Source organism: Falco cherrug, chromosome 3 (assembly GCF_023634085.1).
Source record: "Falco cherrug isolate bFalChe1 chromosome 3, bFalChe1.pri, whole genome shotgun sequence".
NCBI classification, from domain to species: Eukaryota; Metazoa; Chordata; class Aves; order Falconiformes; family Falconidae; genus Falco; species Falco cherrug.
The window spans coordinates 23571732-23592817 of NC_073699.1; the positions used below are offsets into that span (position 1 = coordinate 23571732).

At 36.0% G+C, this 21086-nt stretch overlaps 1 protein-coding gene across 3 annotated transcripts in view; it reads left to right on the forward strand.

Annotated features, from left to right (window-relative positions):
* Window positions 1-21086, forward strand: part of CSMD3 (CUB and Sushi multiple domains 3) — a 726530-nt gene that overhangs the window by 296273 nt on the left and 409171 nt on the right. For all 3 annotated transcript variants that reach the window (XM_055706136.1, XM_055706138.1, XM_055706139.1), the window contains one exon: window positions 8231-8355. In XM_055706136.1, the coding sequence (XP_055562111.1) occupies window positions 8231-8355 (125 nt within the window). The remainder of the gene's footprint in view (window positions 1-8230; window positions 8356-21086) is intronic.

The following is a 21086-nucleotide window of genomic DNA, read 5'->3' on the forward strand; positions in this document are numbered from 1 at the left end:
TCATATAAATATTGATTGGAAGGGTCCTTGAGAGGGCATTGACTCCAACCTGCTGCCCAAAGCAGGACTAATGCCAAACACTAAATGAGATCAGCTGTGGCTTTGTTTACAGCCAGTCCTGAAAACTCTCAAGAATGGAGATTTCACAACAGTCTGGGTATGATGTTCCAGTTCTGCCCTGCCTTTCTTACAAGAAGTATCTTGTAAGGTAAAACCTTGAATTTCCTAAACTGCCACTTGTATATTGTTTGCCACATTAAGGAAAGTTTGGCTTCATTATCTTTGCAATGGTTCTTGAAGAAGTTATGGTCTGCTGTTAGATAGTATCTTAGTTTCCTTTTTGTCAGACTAATTAAGCCTAGCTGTCTCAACTTTTTACTGCAGGTCATGTGCTCTGAGCCTCTGACTAACCTCCACACCCTCTAGAGTTTTTATCAGTATCTCTCTTGAAGTGTGAGGCTAAACACTGGGCTTAATATTGCAGATAAAGCCTCACCAGCAGAATAAAAGTTTCAATTGATCTGCTGTCACCACTTCTAATGTAGTTGAGTAAATGGTTTGTTTTATTTGGGATGAGAACACATTACTCATCAGTAGTGCAGAACTTCATACCTATGTTGAGTTTCATGAGGTTTCTGGTGGGCCAGTGCTCAACTTTGTCAAGTGTCTGGATTGAAGCTTTGTTATTCAGTGTGTCAGCTACTTTTCCTGATTTAGTATGTTCCATAAATTTGCTGGGCTGGAAGTTGCTGCGGTCTCAACATCAAGGTTGAGGATGAAAATACTAAACAGTCTAAGACCCCATATTGACATCCAAGTGCTCAGCTTATAACTGGCCACCAGCTGAATATGAAGCCATTGATTCCTACCCTTTGAACACAGCTGCCAGGCCAATTTTGAATCTATCTATTAAGTGAATATTTTGTCAGTTCCCAAAGATACTGTTGCAGAAGACAGTATCAAAAACTTTGCTGATGTTGAGCACTGTTACCCTGAGTGCTATGGCATCTACCACTGGTCCATGTAGCCAGTTATTTTGTCATAGATGACAATCAGGTTGATTACATATGATTCACCTTTGGTATATCTGTGTAAGTGCTCCTGATTTCCTGTTTGTGCTTTCCTAGAGGACATGTTCTTTCCAGGGATTGATGTGAGGTTCCTAGCTTCTCTTTGCCTTACTTGAAAATTCATGTAATATTAGCCTTTCTACAGTCAGTAAGATCTTCTCATCACCACAGTTTTTCATAGATGATACCAGCCTTGCATAGAATCAGCCATTTTTTTCCAGCACCCTTTGGTGAAAGGTATCTGGCTCCCTGCCTTTGAATAGAGCTATCTTCTTTCACCTGTTCCCCAATATTGGCTGTGCCTCTTCTTCCCAATCGTGTTTGTACACACAGATGTGTAGAAGCAGATGTGCTGTAGAAATTGATGCAGAAAAGTCATTGAGTACTTCTGCCTTTTCCATATTGGACTGCAGCACCACAGGGTTGGCTCGCCCATTTATTAATGGATCCAGATTGTATATGAACTTCCTTTTGTGACTAATATATCCACAGAAACTCTTTTTCTTACTAGTGTGCTTTACCAGTTTTAGCTTTTAGCTGTGGGCTGACCCAGGAGTCTAAATTAGACACTCATGGACTACTAAATTAGTAGCTCAAGATCAGAAGTACCTAACTATAGATGATTGAAATATGGTAATGATGAGAAGATGAACTATAGATGGTGGCCATATTCTAACATTTTTCTCTAAGCATTCACTTTTCACCACTGTCAGTGTTAGCATACTGGACTAAATGAACCCAGTCTGGCCGTTGGCATCATCCACAGACAGGACTTTTTTTTCTTAATATGTTCTGCTTTTGAAACTTGTTGGAGATTTTCCTGCCATCCTTTATATTTCTCTTTTTTTGGTGATGCATGTTTTTGGTGTATATAACAATGAACAAATTCATAGTTATATCATGCTTTGGTTCACTTGATATTTACAAAACAGGTAGCCTACACAATTTGAAGGGGCTTCATGTGTTAAGCAGTTTGGATCAAATGTAAGTCAGGGTATCAAAGTGCATTTAACTGTCCACACTGTTTTTTGGTTGTTTGTTCCCACACTCTGTTTTGGACTACTCTGCCAACTTAATCTAAAATAATACCTGCCCAAAATACAGAGGTAGACTACAGCAGAAACAAGTTCCCCCAGACCAGCTTCTGTGATCTTATTTTCTGTCTGCAGTTTTTAGTTCTCTAACATACCAGCAGGCTTTGGTCAGATTTCTACACGTCATCATGCGTACTTCTGAACATGCAATAGATATCATAAATTTCATACTATCAAGAATTTCTCTTTGGCACGGAAACATTAAAAAGTGTTAATCTTGAAAGGTCATGGAGAACAGGAGAGGTGCTGAGGCCTGGAGTTAAAGCCAACGTCACTCCAGTCTTCAAAAAGGGCAAGAAGATGGACACAGGAAACTTACAGGCCAATCAGTGTCACCTCAACCCCTAGAAAGGTCATAGAACAGCTTATCCTGGAGGCCATCTCGAAGCATGTGGAGGAAAAGAAGGTCCTCAGGAAGAGTCAACATGGATTCACCAAGGGGAAATCATGCCTGACCAACCTGAGAGCCTTCTATGATGGAATGACTGGCTGGGTAGACAAGTAGAAAGGAGTGGATGTTGTCTACCTTGAACTCAGTAAGGCTTTTGACACTGTCTCCCATAACACCCTCATAGGTCAGCTCAGGCAGTGTGGATTAGATGAGTGGACAGTGAGGTGGGCTGAAAACTGGCTGAATGGTAGAGCTCAGGGTTGTGATTAGCAGTGCAGAGTCTGGCTGGAGACCTGTAGCTCGTGGTGTTCCCCAGGGACTGTGATGGGTCCAGTCCTGTTCAACTTACTCATCAGTGGCCTGAATGAAGGGACAGAGCATACCCTCAACAAGTTTGCCAATGATGCAAAACTGGGAGGAGTGGCTGACACACCAGAGGCTGCACTGCCATTCAGCCAGACCTGGACAGGCTGGAGGGCTGGGTGGAGAAAAACCTCACAAAGTTCAGCAAAGGCAAGTGTAAGGTCCTGCACCCACGGAGGAACAACCGCACAAACCAGTACAGGCTGGGGCTGGCCTGCTGGAAGGCAGCTCTGTGGAGAAGGACCTGGGAGTTCTCATGGACAGCAAGTTGTTTCATGGGCAATGCATACAAATATGTTAAGGGCGAGTGTCAAGAGGATGAGGCCAGGTCTTTTCAGTAGTGCCAAGTAACAGGGCAAGGTGCAACAGGCACAAACCACAACACAGGAAATTCTATCTGAATATAAGGAAAAAATTCTTTGCTTTAAGGGTGACAGCATGTGAACAGGCTGCCCAGAGAGGCTGTGGAGTGTTTTTCTCTGGAGACATTCAAAACCTGCCTGGATGCAACTCAGTGCAACCTGCTTTAGGTGAACCTGCTTTAGCAGGGGGTGTGCTAGATGATCTCCAGAGGTCCCTTCCAACACTGACCATTCTGTGATTCTAGGATTTTAAGTTCCTGAGAGACCCATTTTCTTAATACTTTCTTGACAAGCTCATGATAGTCAATATGCTGGCCTTTATGGATGCCATTCTTACGGTGGAAGTCCAGAAGGATTATACAGTTTTCCTGCAGGTGTTTGGTTTGGTTTTTTTTTTGGTTTTGGTTTTTTTTTTTGTTTTGGTTTTGGTTTTTTTTCCCCTTTTTTTGATCTTTCAAACAGGAAGTACTTGTTTGATTTTTAATATTGTCTTTTTTGAGTTGATCTGCCATAGAAACTGATCTCTGGTTCTTTTTTCTTTCTTGGGCTGATGTGTTATCATCTGCTTATATAACTGCCTCTGTCTGCCCTCACTCACATGGCACACATTGCAGATTTTGTAAATTTTCCAATTGCACTGTGTTTATGACTCCAGTATACTTACAGTCATATACTATCAAATATCAGTTTAATATTAAAACTGATTTGGACAAGTAAAGTGGACTGGATGATGTCAGTGTTATTTATGCTTTTGGAGGTGATAACGAAAACTGTCAGACTTGTAAAGTCTTCATAATAGTTTCAACCCTTTGGAATTTTTCCCAGTTACAGTTTTGATACCACCACTTCAATTTTTTTTAAAAAATGGTGTATTTCCTGCTCACTGTACTCTCAAAATCAGTCCATGGTTAGTTAAAGGAAATATATTTCCATGTGTGTATTTGGTTGTTTGTTTCTTTTTTTTCAGGTGCTCCTTTTTTGTTTAGTTTTGGGGTTTTTTTGTTTTTTTATTTAATGAAATAATTGAAAGCGTTCAGATTTTTCTCAACATGTCTTTCCACAGCACATAGAATCTTGTGAAAATCTAATCTTGAGAAAGTTGCTCTTCCCAACTGCTACCTTTTGAACCTTCCTAACCACTTAGTCCCTGGAGTAGCTGAGTATAATTTTTAACATTAGCGATTGATAATTCATCTTTCTATTTCATAACTTTAACATTTTCTCCAACTCTGTGATCTGCCTTTTGGCTCTTTTTCCTCAGTCTCATAAAGGGCCTTTACATTATGCTTATTTTTGTTTTTCTCAGTTTTTCACTTTTATATCTTCCTCTGTTTTTCATGGACTCTGCAGCTCTTCTTTATCCCCTTCTTTCACAAACATTCTTATTTCTGATACAAACAGGAACTGTTTGTGGAATAGTTTATAGAGCTGTTATACACTATCAGATCCTCCTTTTCTGAAATGTTTCTTCAGGTGACTATATAATCTTTCATGCCCCCATTACTTACTCTCTATGTCTCTGTAAAGCCCAGGTACTCCCCAATTTTCGTCAGCTATATTGTGCTAACACCATTCCTTTTCAAACACCTAACATTTCTAACTCCCTTATTCTTCTGTTTAGTATCAATTTCCTTTAGTAGCTATTTTCATCATAGATGTATTTGAATTGATTACCTAACGAAAGTTAATCTCTGGAATGTGTGCTCAGTGTTTTTAATTTTTTCTCTGCCTTTGTAAATTGAACAGAAACTGAAATTACTATTACAGCACTAAAATTCCCATGTATAAGGAAAGAGAAACAGGACTTATTCTTTACAAGCCAAAACCCTGAAGAGAAAATTGAGTTTTAGTATGCATTTCAGTAAAAAAGAATGTTATACCTTGTGAGATCAAATTCAGGTTTGAAGATCCCAGGCAAATCAGTGATATTATATCACTATTGAGTTATATCCTGAGATGTCTTCCAGCCTCTTTGCAAAGTGCTGGTTTTAAAGACCTGTAAAGGAGCCTGAAACTATTTATTTACATAAATGAAGAACTATACCAGTACAGAGGCTTTGCTTCCAGAATTTACAAACCAATTTTTTTTTTTAAATAGGTAACATACATAGCAAAAGCTGGAAAATAGGATAGAGATCTATGAAAACCATCAGAGGAGGGTCAAATAATCCTATGACTTCCAAGGTCACACAGGAAAGCTGCTATAACATAGACTTTTGGGGAGTTACTCCATGTTAAATCTTAGAATACCCAGGTAACTGCATACACAGTATGGCCAAAGTCTTGTAAGTTATGTGTATGTATAAAATCATTTATCAAGGCAAATGCAGTTAGGAAAGACTCTGAGATCCTTTGGGAGGTTATACATTAAGAAAAGTTTAAATAAAAACCTGATGCTAAGATCTGGTAGCTAATATTCTATACAAATGTGTGTTATGAAACAAAAGCCACCTTGTAGTTTGACTAGAATAGAACTTCCTGCACTTACTTTGAGCATTGTCCCAGAAAAAGTTAATTCAGATCCTGATTGAACATAAATGTAAATCTAGGCAGAATTCTTTAAATTCAATGAGTCTGTGATCTGTTATTTTGATATGTTTGAGTTAGAATGAAATGCCCTGCTACTATGCAATTTTGATGTTATCTAATACCCTGTTGACCAAATTAGAAGGGAAGATTTTCCAAGGAATTCTACAAACACACCCCCACCCCCTACCCCCCACACCCCTGCCACCAACAACTAATTCCTTTTCTTCACAGGTAATTAAAGAAGCTATCTTCTTCTGTTCATTTATAGAAGAATTAGTAGAGAAAATCTAACCTTATGTAGTTTTGAGGTATTCAGATTTTTACATTGATTTTTAAAACCCTCATATACAGACATATATATGTAAACAAAATCATCGGGAAATGACAACAAAAATACAAGGACAGATACCATTAAAAAATTATTCACTTCACCATATTGTTTACTTTTGTATCATCACTTCCCTTATTCCCCCATAAATAAGGACTGCTCCTCTGTTTTCACAGAATATCAGCACACCTGTGTCTAATTAGGTTATGAGTGGGTCATTGTGCCCTAGTGCTTTACGCTTACTAACATCCATAGTATTAACTGTGCCTTGACTAGGAAATACCATTGGTGATACAATTTGTGTTTACTATTACATATAAATGAAATATTTGTTAATATTAGGCTATTTAAAATGATCATAATAAACAGAAAATTCTTTCCACTTTTATTACTTTTTCCTTTTAGAAGACTTTTCAAAATACTGTGTTTTGTTGTATTTCTTATTGTAAAATGCTAGTCTCGGTCATGTGCATACAAGTATCTTTATGCAGTCACTGAAGTTTGGTAAATAATGCTGTATTTTTTTTTAATGGTTTCATCATATGTTTTTAATACCAATACAAAGTTTTGTCAGTGCCCACTATAACGGTGATAAAAGCAATGATACACCTTCAAATTCCATTTACAAAATATCCTTCAATACAAAATGCAGTATCACCATACATGAGATTCTCAAAATATTAATTTTTAGTTTGCTTTGCTCTTAGAATTTTTTCAGTAACAACTTAGCTTTAGTCTTTTAGGCTTATTCCTTAATTGTAGGGGAAAATAAGAATATTTCCCAAATGTCATTTGGTTTTAGCACAAGCATGAGGTAACTCACTAAACTGTAGATCTGTAATTCTTCTTCATCCATTTTATATAAGCATTGGATAAATAATAACACCACCTTTTAATTAAAAAACATAATAATGATCATTTAGCAACGGATAAGGTAAAAGGTTCTCTCTGAAGACCTTTGTGAAACTACATGTTGCCCACAGTCAGTTTATAGAGATATTTTACAACTGTGACAAATAAGCCTTTAAAAACAGCAAGCTGAAATTATGGAGCGTTAGGTACTGATGTCAGAGAAAGGCCTGATATGTTGACTAATTGACTAATGTCAGCTGTAATCAGAACTTGGAACAATAATGATATTAAAGAATAAGAAGAATTAGCTCAATAATACACATTTATGTATTTGGTTTTTTAACTTTTCCAAACTGAAAAAACACCCCAAGTTCCCCTCAGAAAAATATAACATAACAAAACAAACAAAAAAATATTTTTTTTCTGGGCTAGTTTCCTTTTTTGTTTTGTGCCATGTTTGAAGCACCAAATGTCAGCTCCATGTGGAAAGGAACAAAATCTTTTGAAGCCAATGTTACCACTTCATAAGTAATCATAGTAAATACCTAAAAAAATGTTTATGGAATTCTTTTATTTTCTTGTATTAATTTGAGAAACATATGCTTGTTAAAGGAGCAAATGTTGATATTCACCTTGTGAATAACATTATTATCTAAACCTTTTCTCTGGTATTGTGCTCTCCCTTACAATGCCCCCCTGGTTCTAAAGTAAAAAGCACCAAACTTCCTCAAGAAGGATCAGAGGTGGGGGACAGTTACAGCAAGTCATCTGTATCCTGCAGTCTTCACTGGGAGGAGTACAATGTTTATAGTGGGGATTTTTTCCTCAGTTTTGTGGTTGACCTTTTGACTCTTCTAGGTGATTTCTTCATATCTCTTTCTCATTGTTTCTTAGCTTCAATTAACATAAGTAGCTACTGTTTGTTACACAGTGCCCAGGTTTGTCAAACCTTTACTATATGGAAGTCATAAGTTTGGTCAGAAAATAGTCACTTGACCTCCAGACCACTGTTAAAAAGAGGTAAACAAGTTCTGGCCAGAGCAAGCCCAGAGAGGGCTGAATGCTGTGCACTGTCAGGCTAGTACATAGCCTGAAGTCTTTTACTACTAAGAACAGCAATTACTGGATTACATGTTTGTATTATTTGTCAGGACCATCATACCTAGAAGAATGGGGAAAAAAATACTGATAACTATTTGTAAAAAAACGCTTATTCCTTTTATGTCATTGTTTGATTTTAGCTTGGGAGCAACAGTGCAGTTCTCTTGTGATGAAGATTATGTGCTACAAGGTTCAAAAAGCATCACCTGTCAGAGGATAGCTGAAGTTTTTGCTGCATGGAGTGATCATAGACCTGTGTGTAAAGGTAAAGAGGAATTCTTACCCTTACATTGCTTTGTTCATTTTACATCTAGCTATTGTTTTATAGCCAATCCTATTAAATTAATATTTTGTAAGTACCTGAAGTTTTATTCCTACTGTCCCCACTTTTTTAGTAAAAATGTCCCACCTATACTATTTTGTTTAATATTGTATTATTTTAATATTTATTATTATAAAAAAACCTTTGTATTTAAGTATGCTTATTTTACTTGGGAACTTAAATTATGAAGTTTGCTTTATAATAAGCTGATGAAAATCTATCACATGCTAAATATTAAGGCTCACCAAGATGGATTTCAGATTTGAATTTATTCAATACACAATCAGTAGTTCACGAAGCATCTTCATTACATATGTGCTAAGCAGATGAGAAAGACTTGTATTTAGGATCGATAAGGTTTGGAGAAGTAAGTCTATGCCTGGTTTTGACCCTGACCAAATGGATAAAGGGCAAAAAATGTCAGATAAGAAAAGCACAAAGTCATTCTGCTGAATATATTTGGCATCCAAATACTGTGGCTAGTATGATGAATAACTAAATCAAGGAATTAAAGTGGTAGTGTACATATATATATATATATATTTCTATATATAATGAAAATATTGGTGTGTACATATACCTGTAAATTGACATAACAGCAAAACTATGTATTGAAGAGTACAGTTTATTCACAACTGGTTATGGGAAACAGAATGGACATTTATCTTGTAATTCATGGATACTTATACTAATGTCCAGAGAGAACTGTGAGATGTTTCTCAACAGTGGAAGAGGGCAAAAATATCTGAGGGTGGTATCCAAATGATATATAGTAGAAATTCACAAAAGCAGGAAAATTACATGGGTGATTTATTTTTTGGCTAATAATGAACTAGGAAGTCTAAATGGGACTCACTATTGATAATAATGAAGTACTAGATGTAACTTGGAATAATCAGCTTCTCAAATGTGAGGTGACAAAAAGCTTAAGTGTTACAGCTACAGAAACAAGTCTACAATGGATCACATTAGTATATGCTTCAATAATAGCATATCACATAAACAAGTAAAAAGTTTAATTGTATAGGTATAAATATGCATAATAACATTTTATATTCTATTACTGTATACCCTAAGTATGTGTAATTACTAGAGCTTGCTAAAGAGATACAGGCACATATACATAGCAGGATTAATCATGTAATGAGCATAAATGAAGCTTTTATTTATAGTAAAATTAGTAAGGCTTTATTTACTAGAGTTTTTCAGAGTGTTCACGTATCCTAAATTGGATACCTGTCTTAGGATGGTAGTCTCTTAATCTTCCAATGTAACCAACTGGATGCTGTATATAAGGGCATTCACATGCAGTGTTAAACAATGTGACAGCATCTATTAGTCTTGTCTGTGGATTGCTTATTGGAGGAAGTTGTCAGATACAGCTGCTTAAATCAAGGACCCCATCTCCCACCTTAGGTGCTTAAAACTATACAGTGCGAGTACCCCTGATTTTCCCCACTATGGATATTAAGTTTCAAGGCAGGTGTGAACCAGTGAAAATAGGATAGAAGAAAATATTAAAAAGGATCAAAATTCTGTATATTCTGTAAAATATAATCTAGTATAAACAGGTGGAAAAGAACTGGGCTGCTTTGGTCTAGGTAAAGATGAATCCAGTGAAAGAAGAGGGAAAGCATAAAATATAATGGGCTATAATTGTGCAAAGGAAGGTTTATGCTTGGACACTAGCAAAACATTCTGAAGTAAAGAATATCTGGGTATGTGAGTAGTTTTCAAGAACGTGAGATATACATATATGCAAAAGAGATTAAATACGTGCAGTCTCATCTGCAGTTAGTGTGATGGGCTAAATATCTTTTCAAAGTTCTTCCAACCCCTATTTTCTGTGGTTTATAAATGAAAGAACACCCAGATTTAAAAAATGATTCATGGAGGAAAAAAAAATCATCATTAATATAACAAATCAGCATGGATGCATGACAGGATTTATATATTTCTTGTATGATAACCATGATAAAATGATATTCTAAAGATTCTTGGCTTTCATATCCCACATAAATGGTAACTATACCACAAATCTTTCTGTCCTCTGTGTATTGTGTATTTTATAATACAAATTAGTAATCTGTCATTGAAAAGACACTTTACAAGGAAAGCATACTGCTATTAGTATTTCATTTATCAATACCACACACACGATCAGTTTTTTTAAAAAAGTATCTCTGCTACACAGACAATAAAGTGTTATCAGCAGTACTGTGATAAGACTGAGATGTATGCATAGCTACTTGTAAGTTTAGAAAGGCAGATCAGTAGCTTTTGGGGACTATGACCTCAAGCGTAAGTGGTTGTTAAATATAATGTTTTCACTTTTGTACAAGTTTTGAATTCTGAATAGCAGCAGGTACTTAAGTATAAAAGGGCAACTACATTCTTAATTTTTGATTTTCTTCCTCAGTATGACTATATTTAAGAGCTACCATTGTATGATTTAGAAATCACATCTCTAAACATGCGCCTAATGATAAAGTAAGCATTAATACTGAATTAGAAAAAAAACACAAAACCAAACAAAAAACAGTAAATCCATTGGAAACTAGCAGTTTTGATAAACATCTACTTAAATGTGAAACTGCAGGATATGTATTAACTAAATATCCAAAACCAGCATAGTTCACAGGTAGAACATGTGTTTTGCAACACTCATCAACTTCATACAACTAGCTGATTCCACCTTAAAATGCAAAGGACCAATATTAAGAAAGTTTTTAGGAATTGATACAACGCCGTATGTTGAAAAGTCAGACAGATGGTATAGATATTATAGTTTTTCAAATATAAAATGCTTTAGAGCATCATTAGTTGCATTAAACGTACTGATTTAAGTACCTTTGGTGTACTATAATTTTGGTTCTTTTGATTAACAAGATGTTTCAGTTAGACACTTAGATATACTAAAACTGGCATATAAATATTTCTTCTAGACTAATAATTATGTCTTTAAGATTCATGCACAGAACATACAATAAATATTTTGAAAGAATTTTGCATAAGTAGCATAAATACCACATAATAACATGTAGAAAGTATCTGCAAAAATATGTGTGCATCTGCTTATCAAACTTGCATGTTTGTGTACAAACCATTTGGGCAAACAAATTAGGCAGTCATGCATGAATGTTGTTGTAAACTAATGCAGCTTTGCAGGTAGTGAAGGCACAGGTGGTGTTTTAGATACTTCACCTGTTATTCTTTAAAATGTCACTTAAAGTGCTGCTTTTTTACCATGTGGTGTTTCCTATTTGAACAGCACAGATTGCAATTGTTTTCACATAAATTATATTGTGCACACACAAAAAATCCCACAGTAATGATACATTTTTCAAAAATGGCATGTCAATATCAATAATTAGTTACATTAATATACTGCAATTGGACAGAGTTCTAAACAGGAACTTTCTAATTCTGGTAGATGCATTGGATTTGACATCATAAATCCTCAGGACTTGTTCTCAAAGGGCACATGAGTGGCTGGGTATAACTGCCTGCCAAAAATGAAAGATTAACTCTCTTTAGGAAATATTACATGATACCAGCTGGAACTGGCATAAAATCATATTCATCAAAGTGAATCTGGAATAAGTCTGAAGCATTTGTACAGAAGAAATATAATAGGACTTTGAGAAGGAAAACTGATACATCACTTCCAAAATGTAAACAAATATTGTAGATTATCAACATCTTTAAGACCTTAAGACTAGTTTCCAGGAAAATACTACTCTGGAGGTTTGGCTGATTTTTGAACCTTCTGACTTCTAGAAGAGACTATGAGAAAATTCTAAAGTTTTATCAGATATCCTGACTAGGTTTAATTGCAGTTGAATTATCTTGTAGTTTAACAACAATTATCCTTTCTTTTTGTGTCATTTTTTAAATTTTGAAAATGTATTTTATAATTTATCTCTCCCATCACACTAGCAAAATAGTGTTTGTTCATGTAGCTAGACCTGGTGAATAAACAAGGAAGAAAATCAAGGTATTTACCCCATTGTGATTTAATGACAAGGTGTATTGAAAAGAAGTTAGAATTTTGAGCTATGGGAAATGCATGGCTTTATGTTGTAGGCAAGCAGATAAATTAACATAAACAACAGGTGAAAACTAACTGGTCACTTTCTGCATTTTATTAAAATTTTAAAGTGGATTCATTCCTTCAGGCACTTGTGTTTTAGCTGGATTTTTTTCAAGATCATTATATCATGCAAGCCTAAAATTCTACTGGGGATTTTAAAATCTGTTCCAATTTAATTGGCCTCATGCAAATCTTGTAGCGTACCATTGTTACAGCAGAACAAGCAATGACTTCCCATCCTTCCTGAGAAATAAAAAATATATTAAAAAAATGACATGTGAATCTTTGCCCAGGCATTTCTTGCATATTGAGTTACAGTTGAAGTCTGTTACTTGAAAGGTGAAAATTTTTGCGGTTGTTAGCTATTTCATATCCCAAGAAACTATGAATACATATGGTTGTAATAACATGATTGCTTACATTGACTTCTCTGTGACTTCATTCAAGAAAAGTTTAAACATTTCAGGATTGAGACCCTGCTTATTTATCTGCCTTGGGTTTCAGTATTCCCCTACAGGGCAATGCTGTTTCTACAAAGCCAACTTGCTTAAGCAGAAACAATAATCTACTTTATGAAACTATTTGCCAGTTGATAAATCTCTTCCTCTCATTTACGTTTCAGGAAATGAAACAGATCTATTCACAGTTGGTCGATAAGCCTTTTTATTTTCATGCCTGACGCTCCTGTTTTCTGCTTGCTTGTTTCTCAGGCCCTGTGAAACATTTATGAATGCTGCCTTTTATAAGTCTGCTGGCAAGTCAGCAAGTTCTGCAACAAGTACAGTATTTTGGAAAAGCTTATCTAATCTGTAGAAAGACAATGTGGCTTTGAAATAATTCTTTGTATCAGAGAAAGCAAAAGGACAGGCATGATTTATGGTTTAAATCATGATCATCCAATTAATAGGCAGGCTACAAAGTTAATTTAGATTATTAATAGAAAAAGGAACAAATGATACTCTGTATTTGAACTGGGGTCTCATAAATTTAGAACACCATTTGTTTGCTTCATATTGCTATTCTGGCCAGTTTATTTCACTGACTAAAGTGATTTTTATAACAATGAATTCATGGACTCAGTATTTTTCATTTAGTAGATTGTAAAAATAAGCTTGATTAACTTAACAGCTTGGGTATGCAAGCAAAATGTACATTGAGTTTTAATTCTTGCCTTTATAGATACCTTTACTTACCTATAGTACATTTTTTAAAATTACACCTTTGCCTCGCTTCTCTTTGAAATGCAGATGTATCTGGACCTCCTAAATGTGTTGCTGACTAACAATGTATGTGTATATGTATATACACACTCATATACGCAGGTAACACATCATAGATAAAGAGGGCTGAAAGTGGTCCTAACAGGTCAGCACTACTTCCTTCCTCTGGCTGTATTTATTCCCAGATGTTTGTCTGATGTTATTGATTTCCAAGGAGAGTGCTCTTAGATCTTACTCAGGTGCTCTAGTCTTTCATTAGCCTTGCAAGTAGAATTCTTATAATTCAAATGTGAACGCTTGTTGCTGTACTGATTTCAATAGTTGCTTCTATATAAAGTACAGGTTATTTAATTCTTCTTTTCAATGGCTTATTGTTTACTTCAAAAACTCTTGCTCTTTTTTAACACACAGCAGTTCAATCAGTCCTTCCTCGTGGATTATATTTATAGACCTCCAGCCTTTTTCATAATATTCTCAGTGGTTTTGTGTCTGTCTTAAAATAACAGTTTCTAAAAATGGGCTTTAGAAGGGGCTTTCCCAGTGCTCAGTGGAGAGGAAGAATTATTTCTCGCATTTTCATGCATTGTTCTACCTATAACTATATGCATGTCTTCCAGTTTGATTGTCTTTTCATAACAGTAGGATATTTTTAACTCAGGTTATGTTTCTGAGCTACTGTAATCCCTGAAGACTTGCTGCCAAATGACTTACTCCTTATACTGTATTTATGATTTGATTATTCCTGCTTTTGTGCTTTGACCTATACTTGTCTCTGATGAATTGGATCCTATTTTAATATTATTTCTTCAGTTTCTCCTTTTTAATTCTGATTAGGTTTGCTGATATATTCACAGACCTTCCCAACTCTTTGTTAAATGCAGACTTAATAATTATGCACTTAATTTTGCTGTCCAAGGTATTAATGAAAGTGCCAAATGAACCCGACCCAGGACAAACCTCTGTGAAACCCCATTCAGTTATTCTTTCCTTTGACACTGAGACACTGATGAAGAATCAGAGGAGTCTAGTCTCGAAGAGACATCAGGAAATCATCTGATCTGTTGCAAGCAGAGTTTTAGATTAAGTAATCCATGGCTGTCTCAAGCCAAGTCTTCACTACTTCCAGTGATGGAGTTTCCAACACTTCTTTCAGCAATCTGTTTCAATGTTTAATAGTTATTACAAGGGATTTTTGTGGGTTTTTTTTGTTGTTGTTTTTTTTGTTTTGTTTTGTTGTGGGGTTTTTTTTTGGTAATATTCAGATGGAATTTCTCCTGAAGAAACTTGTGGCTGTTAGCTTTTATTCTGCCTCCATGCAGCCCTGTGAAGAGAGTATCTCTGTGTTTTCTGTAACTACCTTTTAAATAGCAAAGGGCTGTGATTAGATTCCTCCTTGAGGGTTCTGATCCTTAGGTTGAACAAACCCAGTTCCTTCAATCTTTCTTCATCTGTCAAGTTCTCCAGTCTTCTTAGTGGTCTTCCACTGGAACTTTTCCAATTGCTCAATATCTCTCTTAACCTGGAGGAACCACAAATGGACAGTATTCCACATGTGGCCTAACAAATACTGAGTAGGGGTGAATAATCACAGCCCTTCATTCGCGAGCTCCATTCTTACTGATACAGCCCCAGACAGTTTGTGCTTTGCTACCAAGACCCATTGCTGGGTTTTGTTCAGCTTCTTGTCCGCTGAGACCCCCAGGTGCCTTTCAGCAGAACTGCTCCCCAGACAGTCAGCCCTTATCTGCACTACTTCTGGGGTTTATTTTATCCCATGTGTAGGACTTTACATTAGCTTGTAATTCTTGTTGGGCCAGCCTTCTAGTCCACCGAGGTCTCTATAGTAGCTCTTTCTTCTGGTGCAACTACCTATCCTCCCTCTTCAAACTTGGCGAGTGTGGATTCAATCCCATCGTTCAAATCAGTTTTAAAGGTAATGAATACTATCAGACCCATTACTGACCCATGAGGAGCTCCACCCATAAGTGTCTGCCAGTTCGACTCTGAGCATTTAACCACCATCCTTTGAACTCTGCAGTATGGCTAGTTTTCCAAAGATCTTCTGGTCTGTCTGCCCCAATGTGTTTTATGAGTTTGTGAAGAAGGTGTTGAAGGACACTGTCAGACATCTTCCTAAATTCAAGGTAAATGATGTCCTTTCATCCACTGGGTATGTTTTTTCATCATAGGAGGCAACTATGTTGATCCACTTTATTCTGCTACTTGTCTTTCCTTATGCCCTTTTAGTGTCTTAAACTATGATGCTGGGGTTATTGCAGCAAAGGACAACATTGAGGGTCATGACTCTCAGGCAAATCTCATTTTTTAACAGTAATTCTAAAAAGGCAGCACTCCTGTGTGGTATACTATGCAGTTCCATTATGATGTCAAAATTCACTACAACAATCTCCCAGATTGCTTTTGCACCACAGTGTTGCTTTCCTAGCAAGTATCAGGGTAGCTGGAGTTCCTAGGAGACCTAGGGCCTGCAGACTCAAGGCTTCTGTGAGTTATCTGGGGAAAGCTTGGTTCTGCTCAGGTGGTCTGTACCAGACAGCTACCATGAGATTTCCTCTGATGGAGATCTTGCTGATTTTGAAACAAAGGCTCTCTAGAGAACTGTTCTCTTGTTGTTGGTAAACATCATGCACTCAACCCTGTATTTTACATAGAGGCCAAGCACTCCTTTTCTACCCATTCTGTATTTCCTGGATAGCTTGTAACCATCCATTGCAGGGCACCAATGATGGTGAGCTATCATACTGAATGTCTATAATACCAATGAGATCATAACTCTTCCACTCAGTGTGGAGTCCTGGTCTAGCTTGTTTCTCAGGCTGCATACACTGGCACACTGCAAAGTGGCTCAGACAAGGACTGTGTGTCTGAGCTGTCAAATGCAGCTCCTGAGTGGAGTGAGGACTGACAGGGTTTACCATAGCTCTGTCACACATGCTCTCCAACAGGATGATCCCAGTTTACAGCTGCAGCACATCAGAGCTGCCTTTAAGCAAGGTCAGCTGAGCTCCTAGAAGTGCAAAAAGAAGGCATATATGCAGGATCCCAATAGTGGACAGCAAATTTTAGATTACATTAATGATACAGACTATTGTGAATGCTTTCAAAGTTGAAAGAAAAATGTAGTGATGGTTTCTGTTAGTTGTGTAAAATGGAGACAAAATCTATCATTGTGAAACTTTGACTATGGTGTGAAATCTGGCCACTTTCTTAGGGAGACTATTCCTTTTAGATTTTTAATAGATATTCATCACATTAATCTTCCAGTCATCAATTATGTTGTAATTCTTAGGCAGTTCAATGCTGTTTATTATTTCTAAAACATGCAGTTATTATTGTCATTTTAACAAATGTAGTATTTATTCAGTATTAATTCACATTTGCACTTGTGGAATGACTGCGTCTTCTCAAGTACAGGTAATTACCAGTGTATCACATTTAAGATGTTGTCGTGGTTTGACCCCAGCTAATTTGACCCCAGGTAATTAAGCACCACACAGCCACTCGCTCACTCCCCCCTCACCCAGAGCGGTGAGGAGGAGAACTGGAAAGGAATGTAAAACTGGAGGGTAGAGATAAGAAAAATTTAGTAATTGGAGTAAAATAAAAACTAAAGAACAACAGTAATGGTAACAATAACAGTTACAATGAAAACGAGGGAGAAGGGGAGAGGAATGAAAACCAAAGGTAAGGGAGAAAGGAAAACAATTGACGCAAAATACAACTGCTCACCACCTGCTGACCAATGCCCAGACAGCCCCTGGGCAATGATTCACAGGACCCGGTCATCACCACCACCCCACCCCAGTTTATATACCTGAAGTGATGTCCCATGGTATGGAATATCTCTTTAGCTAGTTCAGGTCAGCAGTCCTGGCTGTGTCCCCTCCCAGCTTCCCATGTCCCTCCAGCCCTTTCGCTGGCAAGGCCTGAGGAACTAAAAAGTCCCTAACCTACTACAAACACCACCTGGCAACAACCAAAAACATCGATGTGCCATCAATATTGTGTTTACACCAAATCCAAAACACAGCACTGCACCAGCCACTAAGAAGAAAATTAACCTTTATGACAGCCAAAACCAGGACAGATGCTTAAGGAAATGCTTCTAAAGAAGAATTAGAGATGTAGAATATTTTTTTTGTGTGTGTGTGTGTGTGTTAGGTTGTTTGTGAAGAACTTTTCTTTTTTAAAATTTGACATGGAGTGAGAAAAAAATCTCTTGAAACAAGGACTCATTACATCTAGTGAAGAGATGTATTGCCTTATATTCTAGAAGCAGTGACAGACATTTCACAGGCACCCTATCCCATCCCTTCATATTGTTTTGATTACAGTACTGTAAATCTGGTTATCTGACAAAAAATTACAAAGGAACTGAAAGTTTGATAAATTCTTTGATATTAGCTGTCCCTCTTACCATTCCCAAAAGGTGACTAACACAGGGAAATGTCTGCTATAGCATCTTCCATCTTCAGTAAAGATCTGCTGAAAAAATAAGATGCTATTTTTTTCCCTGGTTAGAACACCAAGGCTTTACCATTTCCCTCCAGGTCTGATCAAGTGTCAGGACAGTATCGATTGTACTGGTTATTTTCTGTCTGTTGGCAGTGGCTACAAATTAAATCTATTCTAAGTTTCAACAGACTTGATTTTCATATTATTGACCATGACAAGTTGCTTAGACAGTTCTGGCCTCTTCACAAATAAAATGTTGTTCTCCTTTAAGCATTTTTTCTTTTTTCTCTCTCTTTTTTTTTTAACCACTTCTTCTACTTGCACATTTAAGTATTAGATATAGTTCACACGAAATAAACATTAGGACATTCAGTCCTACATTCTCTTTCAGAAGCAAACCCAAAATTAAATAAGCTGTACTGCAATACAGAAGTACTTTTCCTAAACAATGACTGAAGAATAAAGTGTATGCTTAAATCTTAAATTATAAAATCCTGTATTTCCTGATCTTTTATGATTTTAAGTTTACTTAGAGTTGTGTTGATAACTGAAACTGCAGTGCACACTATGTGGTGAAAGTCTTACCACACTATGTGGTGAAAGTCTTACCAGTGCAGAGCTAACATAACTGAAACACCGTTAGTGAGCTAAACACAATTTATATTTATATTGGCAGAGGAATTGAAGTCTTCAAGCATAAGAAGTTTTATTTAAAATTAACTCACCAAAAATTGATATCTTCCAGTTTTTAAACATGGATGTGACTATTGCCCTTTAATATTGCTACTGTTACGCACTGCAGATTTCTGAATTTAAAGAAATGCACTAAATTATACTACAAAAGAACTGGGAAGAAAGGATTACATTCAAGTAGCTCAAATATTATCAGTGTCTTAACTAATGGGGTGCAACATGAAAAATATTCCCTTTATTAATTGGAATTATAAGTCATTTTGAATAGATATAATTCAAATAAGATAGGTAATTGCAGGGAAAATGTGGGAATGCTCCTCAAAACTCTGTATTTTGAAATTAAATTTAAAGCAATGGGCACCAAAAACTCATTACTGTTAGTTTATGGTTTGAACTTTGTGAACAAATTAACCAGGACATGAGAAAACTATCTGTAAAAAATCTGTATCTGTTGCTTCCTGCATATTGACATAAATGTCATATCTCATTGTAATGTTAGGCAAACATAAATTTAAGTAATACCTTGAAGAGGTACTACATATAAATTATATCCTAAATTCAAAGACTGAATAATTCTGGTATTATACCATCAATTGAATGTATTTTAGATGATAATGTATAAAATATATCTTAAATGGTTTTGTAATACTTCTGTAAAGACATAGGTGTCAAAGTAAGAGCCTATAAGTCAGTAGGAATACATCTTTTATACATATGTGGTTGTAAAACTTCAAAAATATGTCCAGCTAAGTTTTATGACTTCTACAGCCAGATTGGTATGAGTTTTTTACTAAACAATATGGACTGTTACAGTATTTATTATGTAGGAGGCCTGGTTTATAGGCATTTTTATATATCCCTTTTGCATAGCTGGGCAATGAGAAATCACAACTGAGTTGTTAAAATTCTTTGCAAATGCCTATAAGATACAGAAAATACTATGTAAAAACTAGTTGTTAACACACAGCTAGATAGTTAATATTATCACATCACAGAAAACCTCAAAATATCATTATGCATCAGAGGGTATGGCTATATATTATATTATTACATGATGTCCACGTAAATATTTTCCTACCCAATAGACAATGCTGAGTGGAAAGATTTGCATCATTTTAGCCAAATCTATTATTTTAATTGCCTTTTATTTTTTTCCCCTTTTTTCTTTTTTTTTTTTTCTTTTCTTAATTTGGATAAGGTGTGTTAGTGCTTCTTAGGACACATGGCTAACAAAGTCAATAAATTTTTATACTATTATAATCAACACCATTTAAGGTATGAGCAACTGCGGCGACAGGAAGGTTCTTCCAAAGTTAGAAAGTATGTCTGGTTCTTAGATGGACCGTTTTAAACAGGTTTGTTGTTCCACATATATGCATATGGTGACACAGGCAAGTGATGTTTTGAGGTTTTACATGTTTTTTCGGGTTTTTTTAGGAAAAAGATTATAATTGAAAAAAAATAAGGCCACAGGAAATACTGAAGAGGATAGAATTAAAGATTTCAGAATTAGGAATCTGGATTGCCCTTAAAGAGAGATTTATGTATTCCACTCAGCTGGGAGATTTTCTTCACAGAAGATGCTCTCGCCTCTGTAAAATCTAATGAAAAAAAATATGAAAATTCAGTATTTGGCATTGTAAATGCCAGTAATTTGTTTTCCCTGCTGGTCATTGATAGTAGCTCATCAATATTCTTCAAAGTATTTTAAGAAGTTATTCCAGGAACAAGTTATTCCCATGCCTAGGTATGGCAAAGCTGTGTCTGTGTCTGTGGGGAAGAGGATAATTTCTCCCTGAAGGAAAGCTAAAATAATTAAACTTTAAAGACTTAAAATAGTCTAGGCAAAATACTGTGATAAACTGTAGGAAATAATCTGGATTTGGGTAAAGGTTAGGATGGGTACTTGATACTTAATGTGTAATTTCCATAACTCTAGAGATTATTCAAGTAGAGACTCAGAGATGCTTTAAAGATACTACTGGGAATATGGTGTTCCCAAGCAATGTCAAAAGATGGGTGACCTAATAAATAAAGCAAAAGCATGAAGAAAGGAATTCTGGGCTTGTCATTGAATTATTGTGTCACCTGGGGCCATTATCTGATGTCTTAAAGTGCACCTGCCCTGGTGTTTTCTGTTGTCTAGTGCTAGGCTTATAGAGGGCTCAGTAAAGAGTAAACAGTGATTGTGG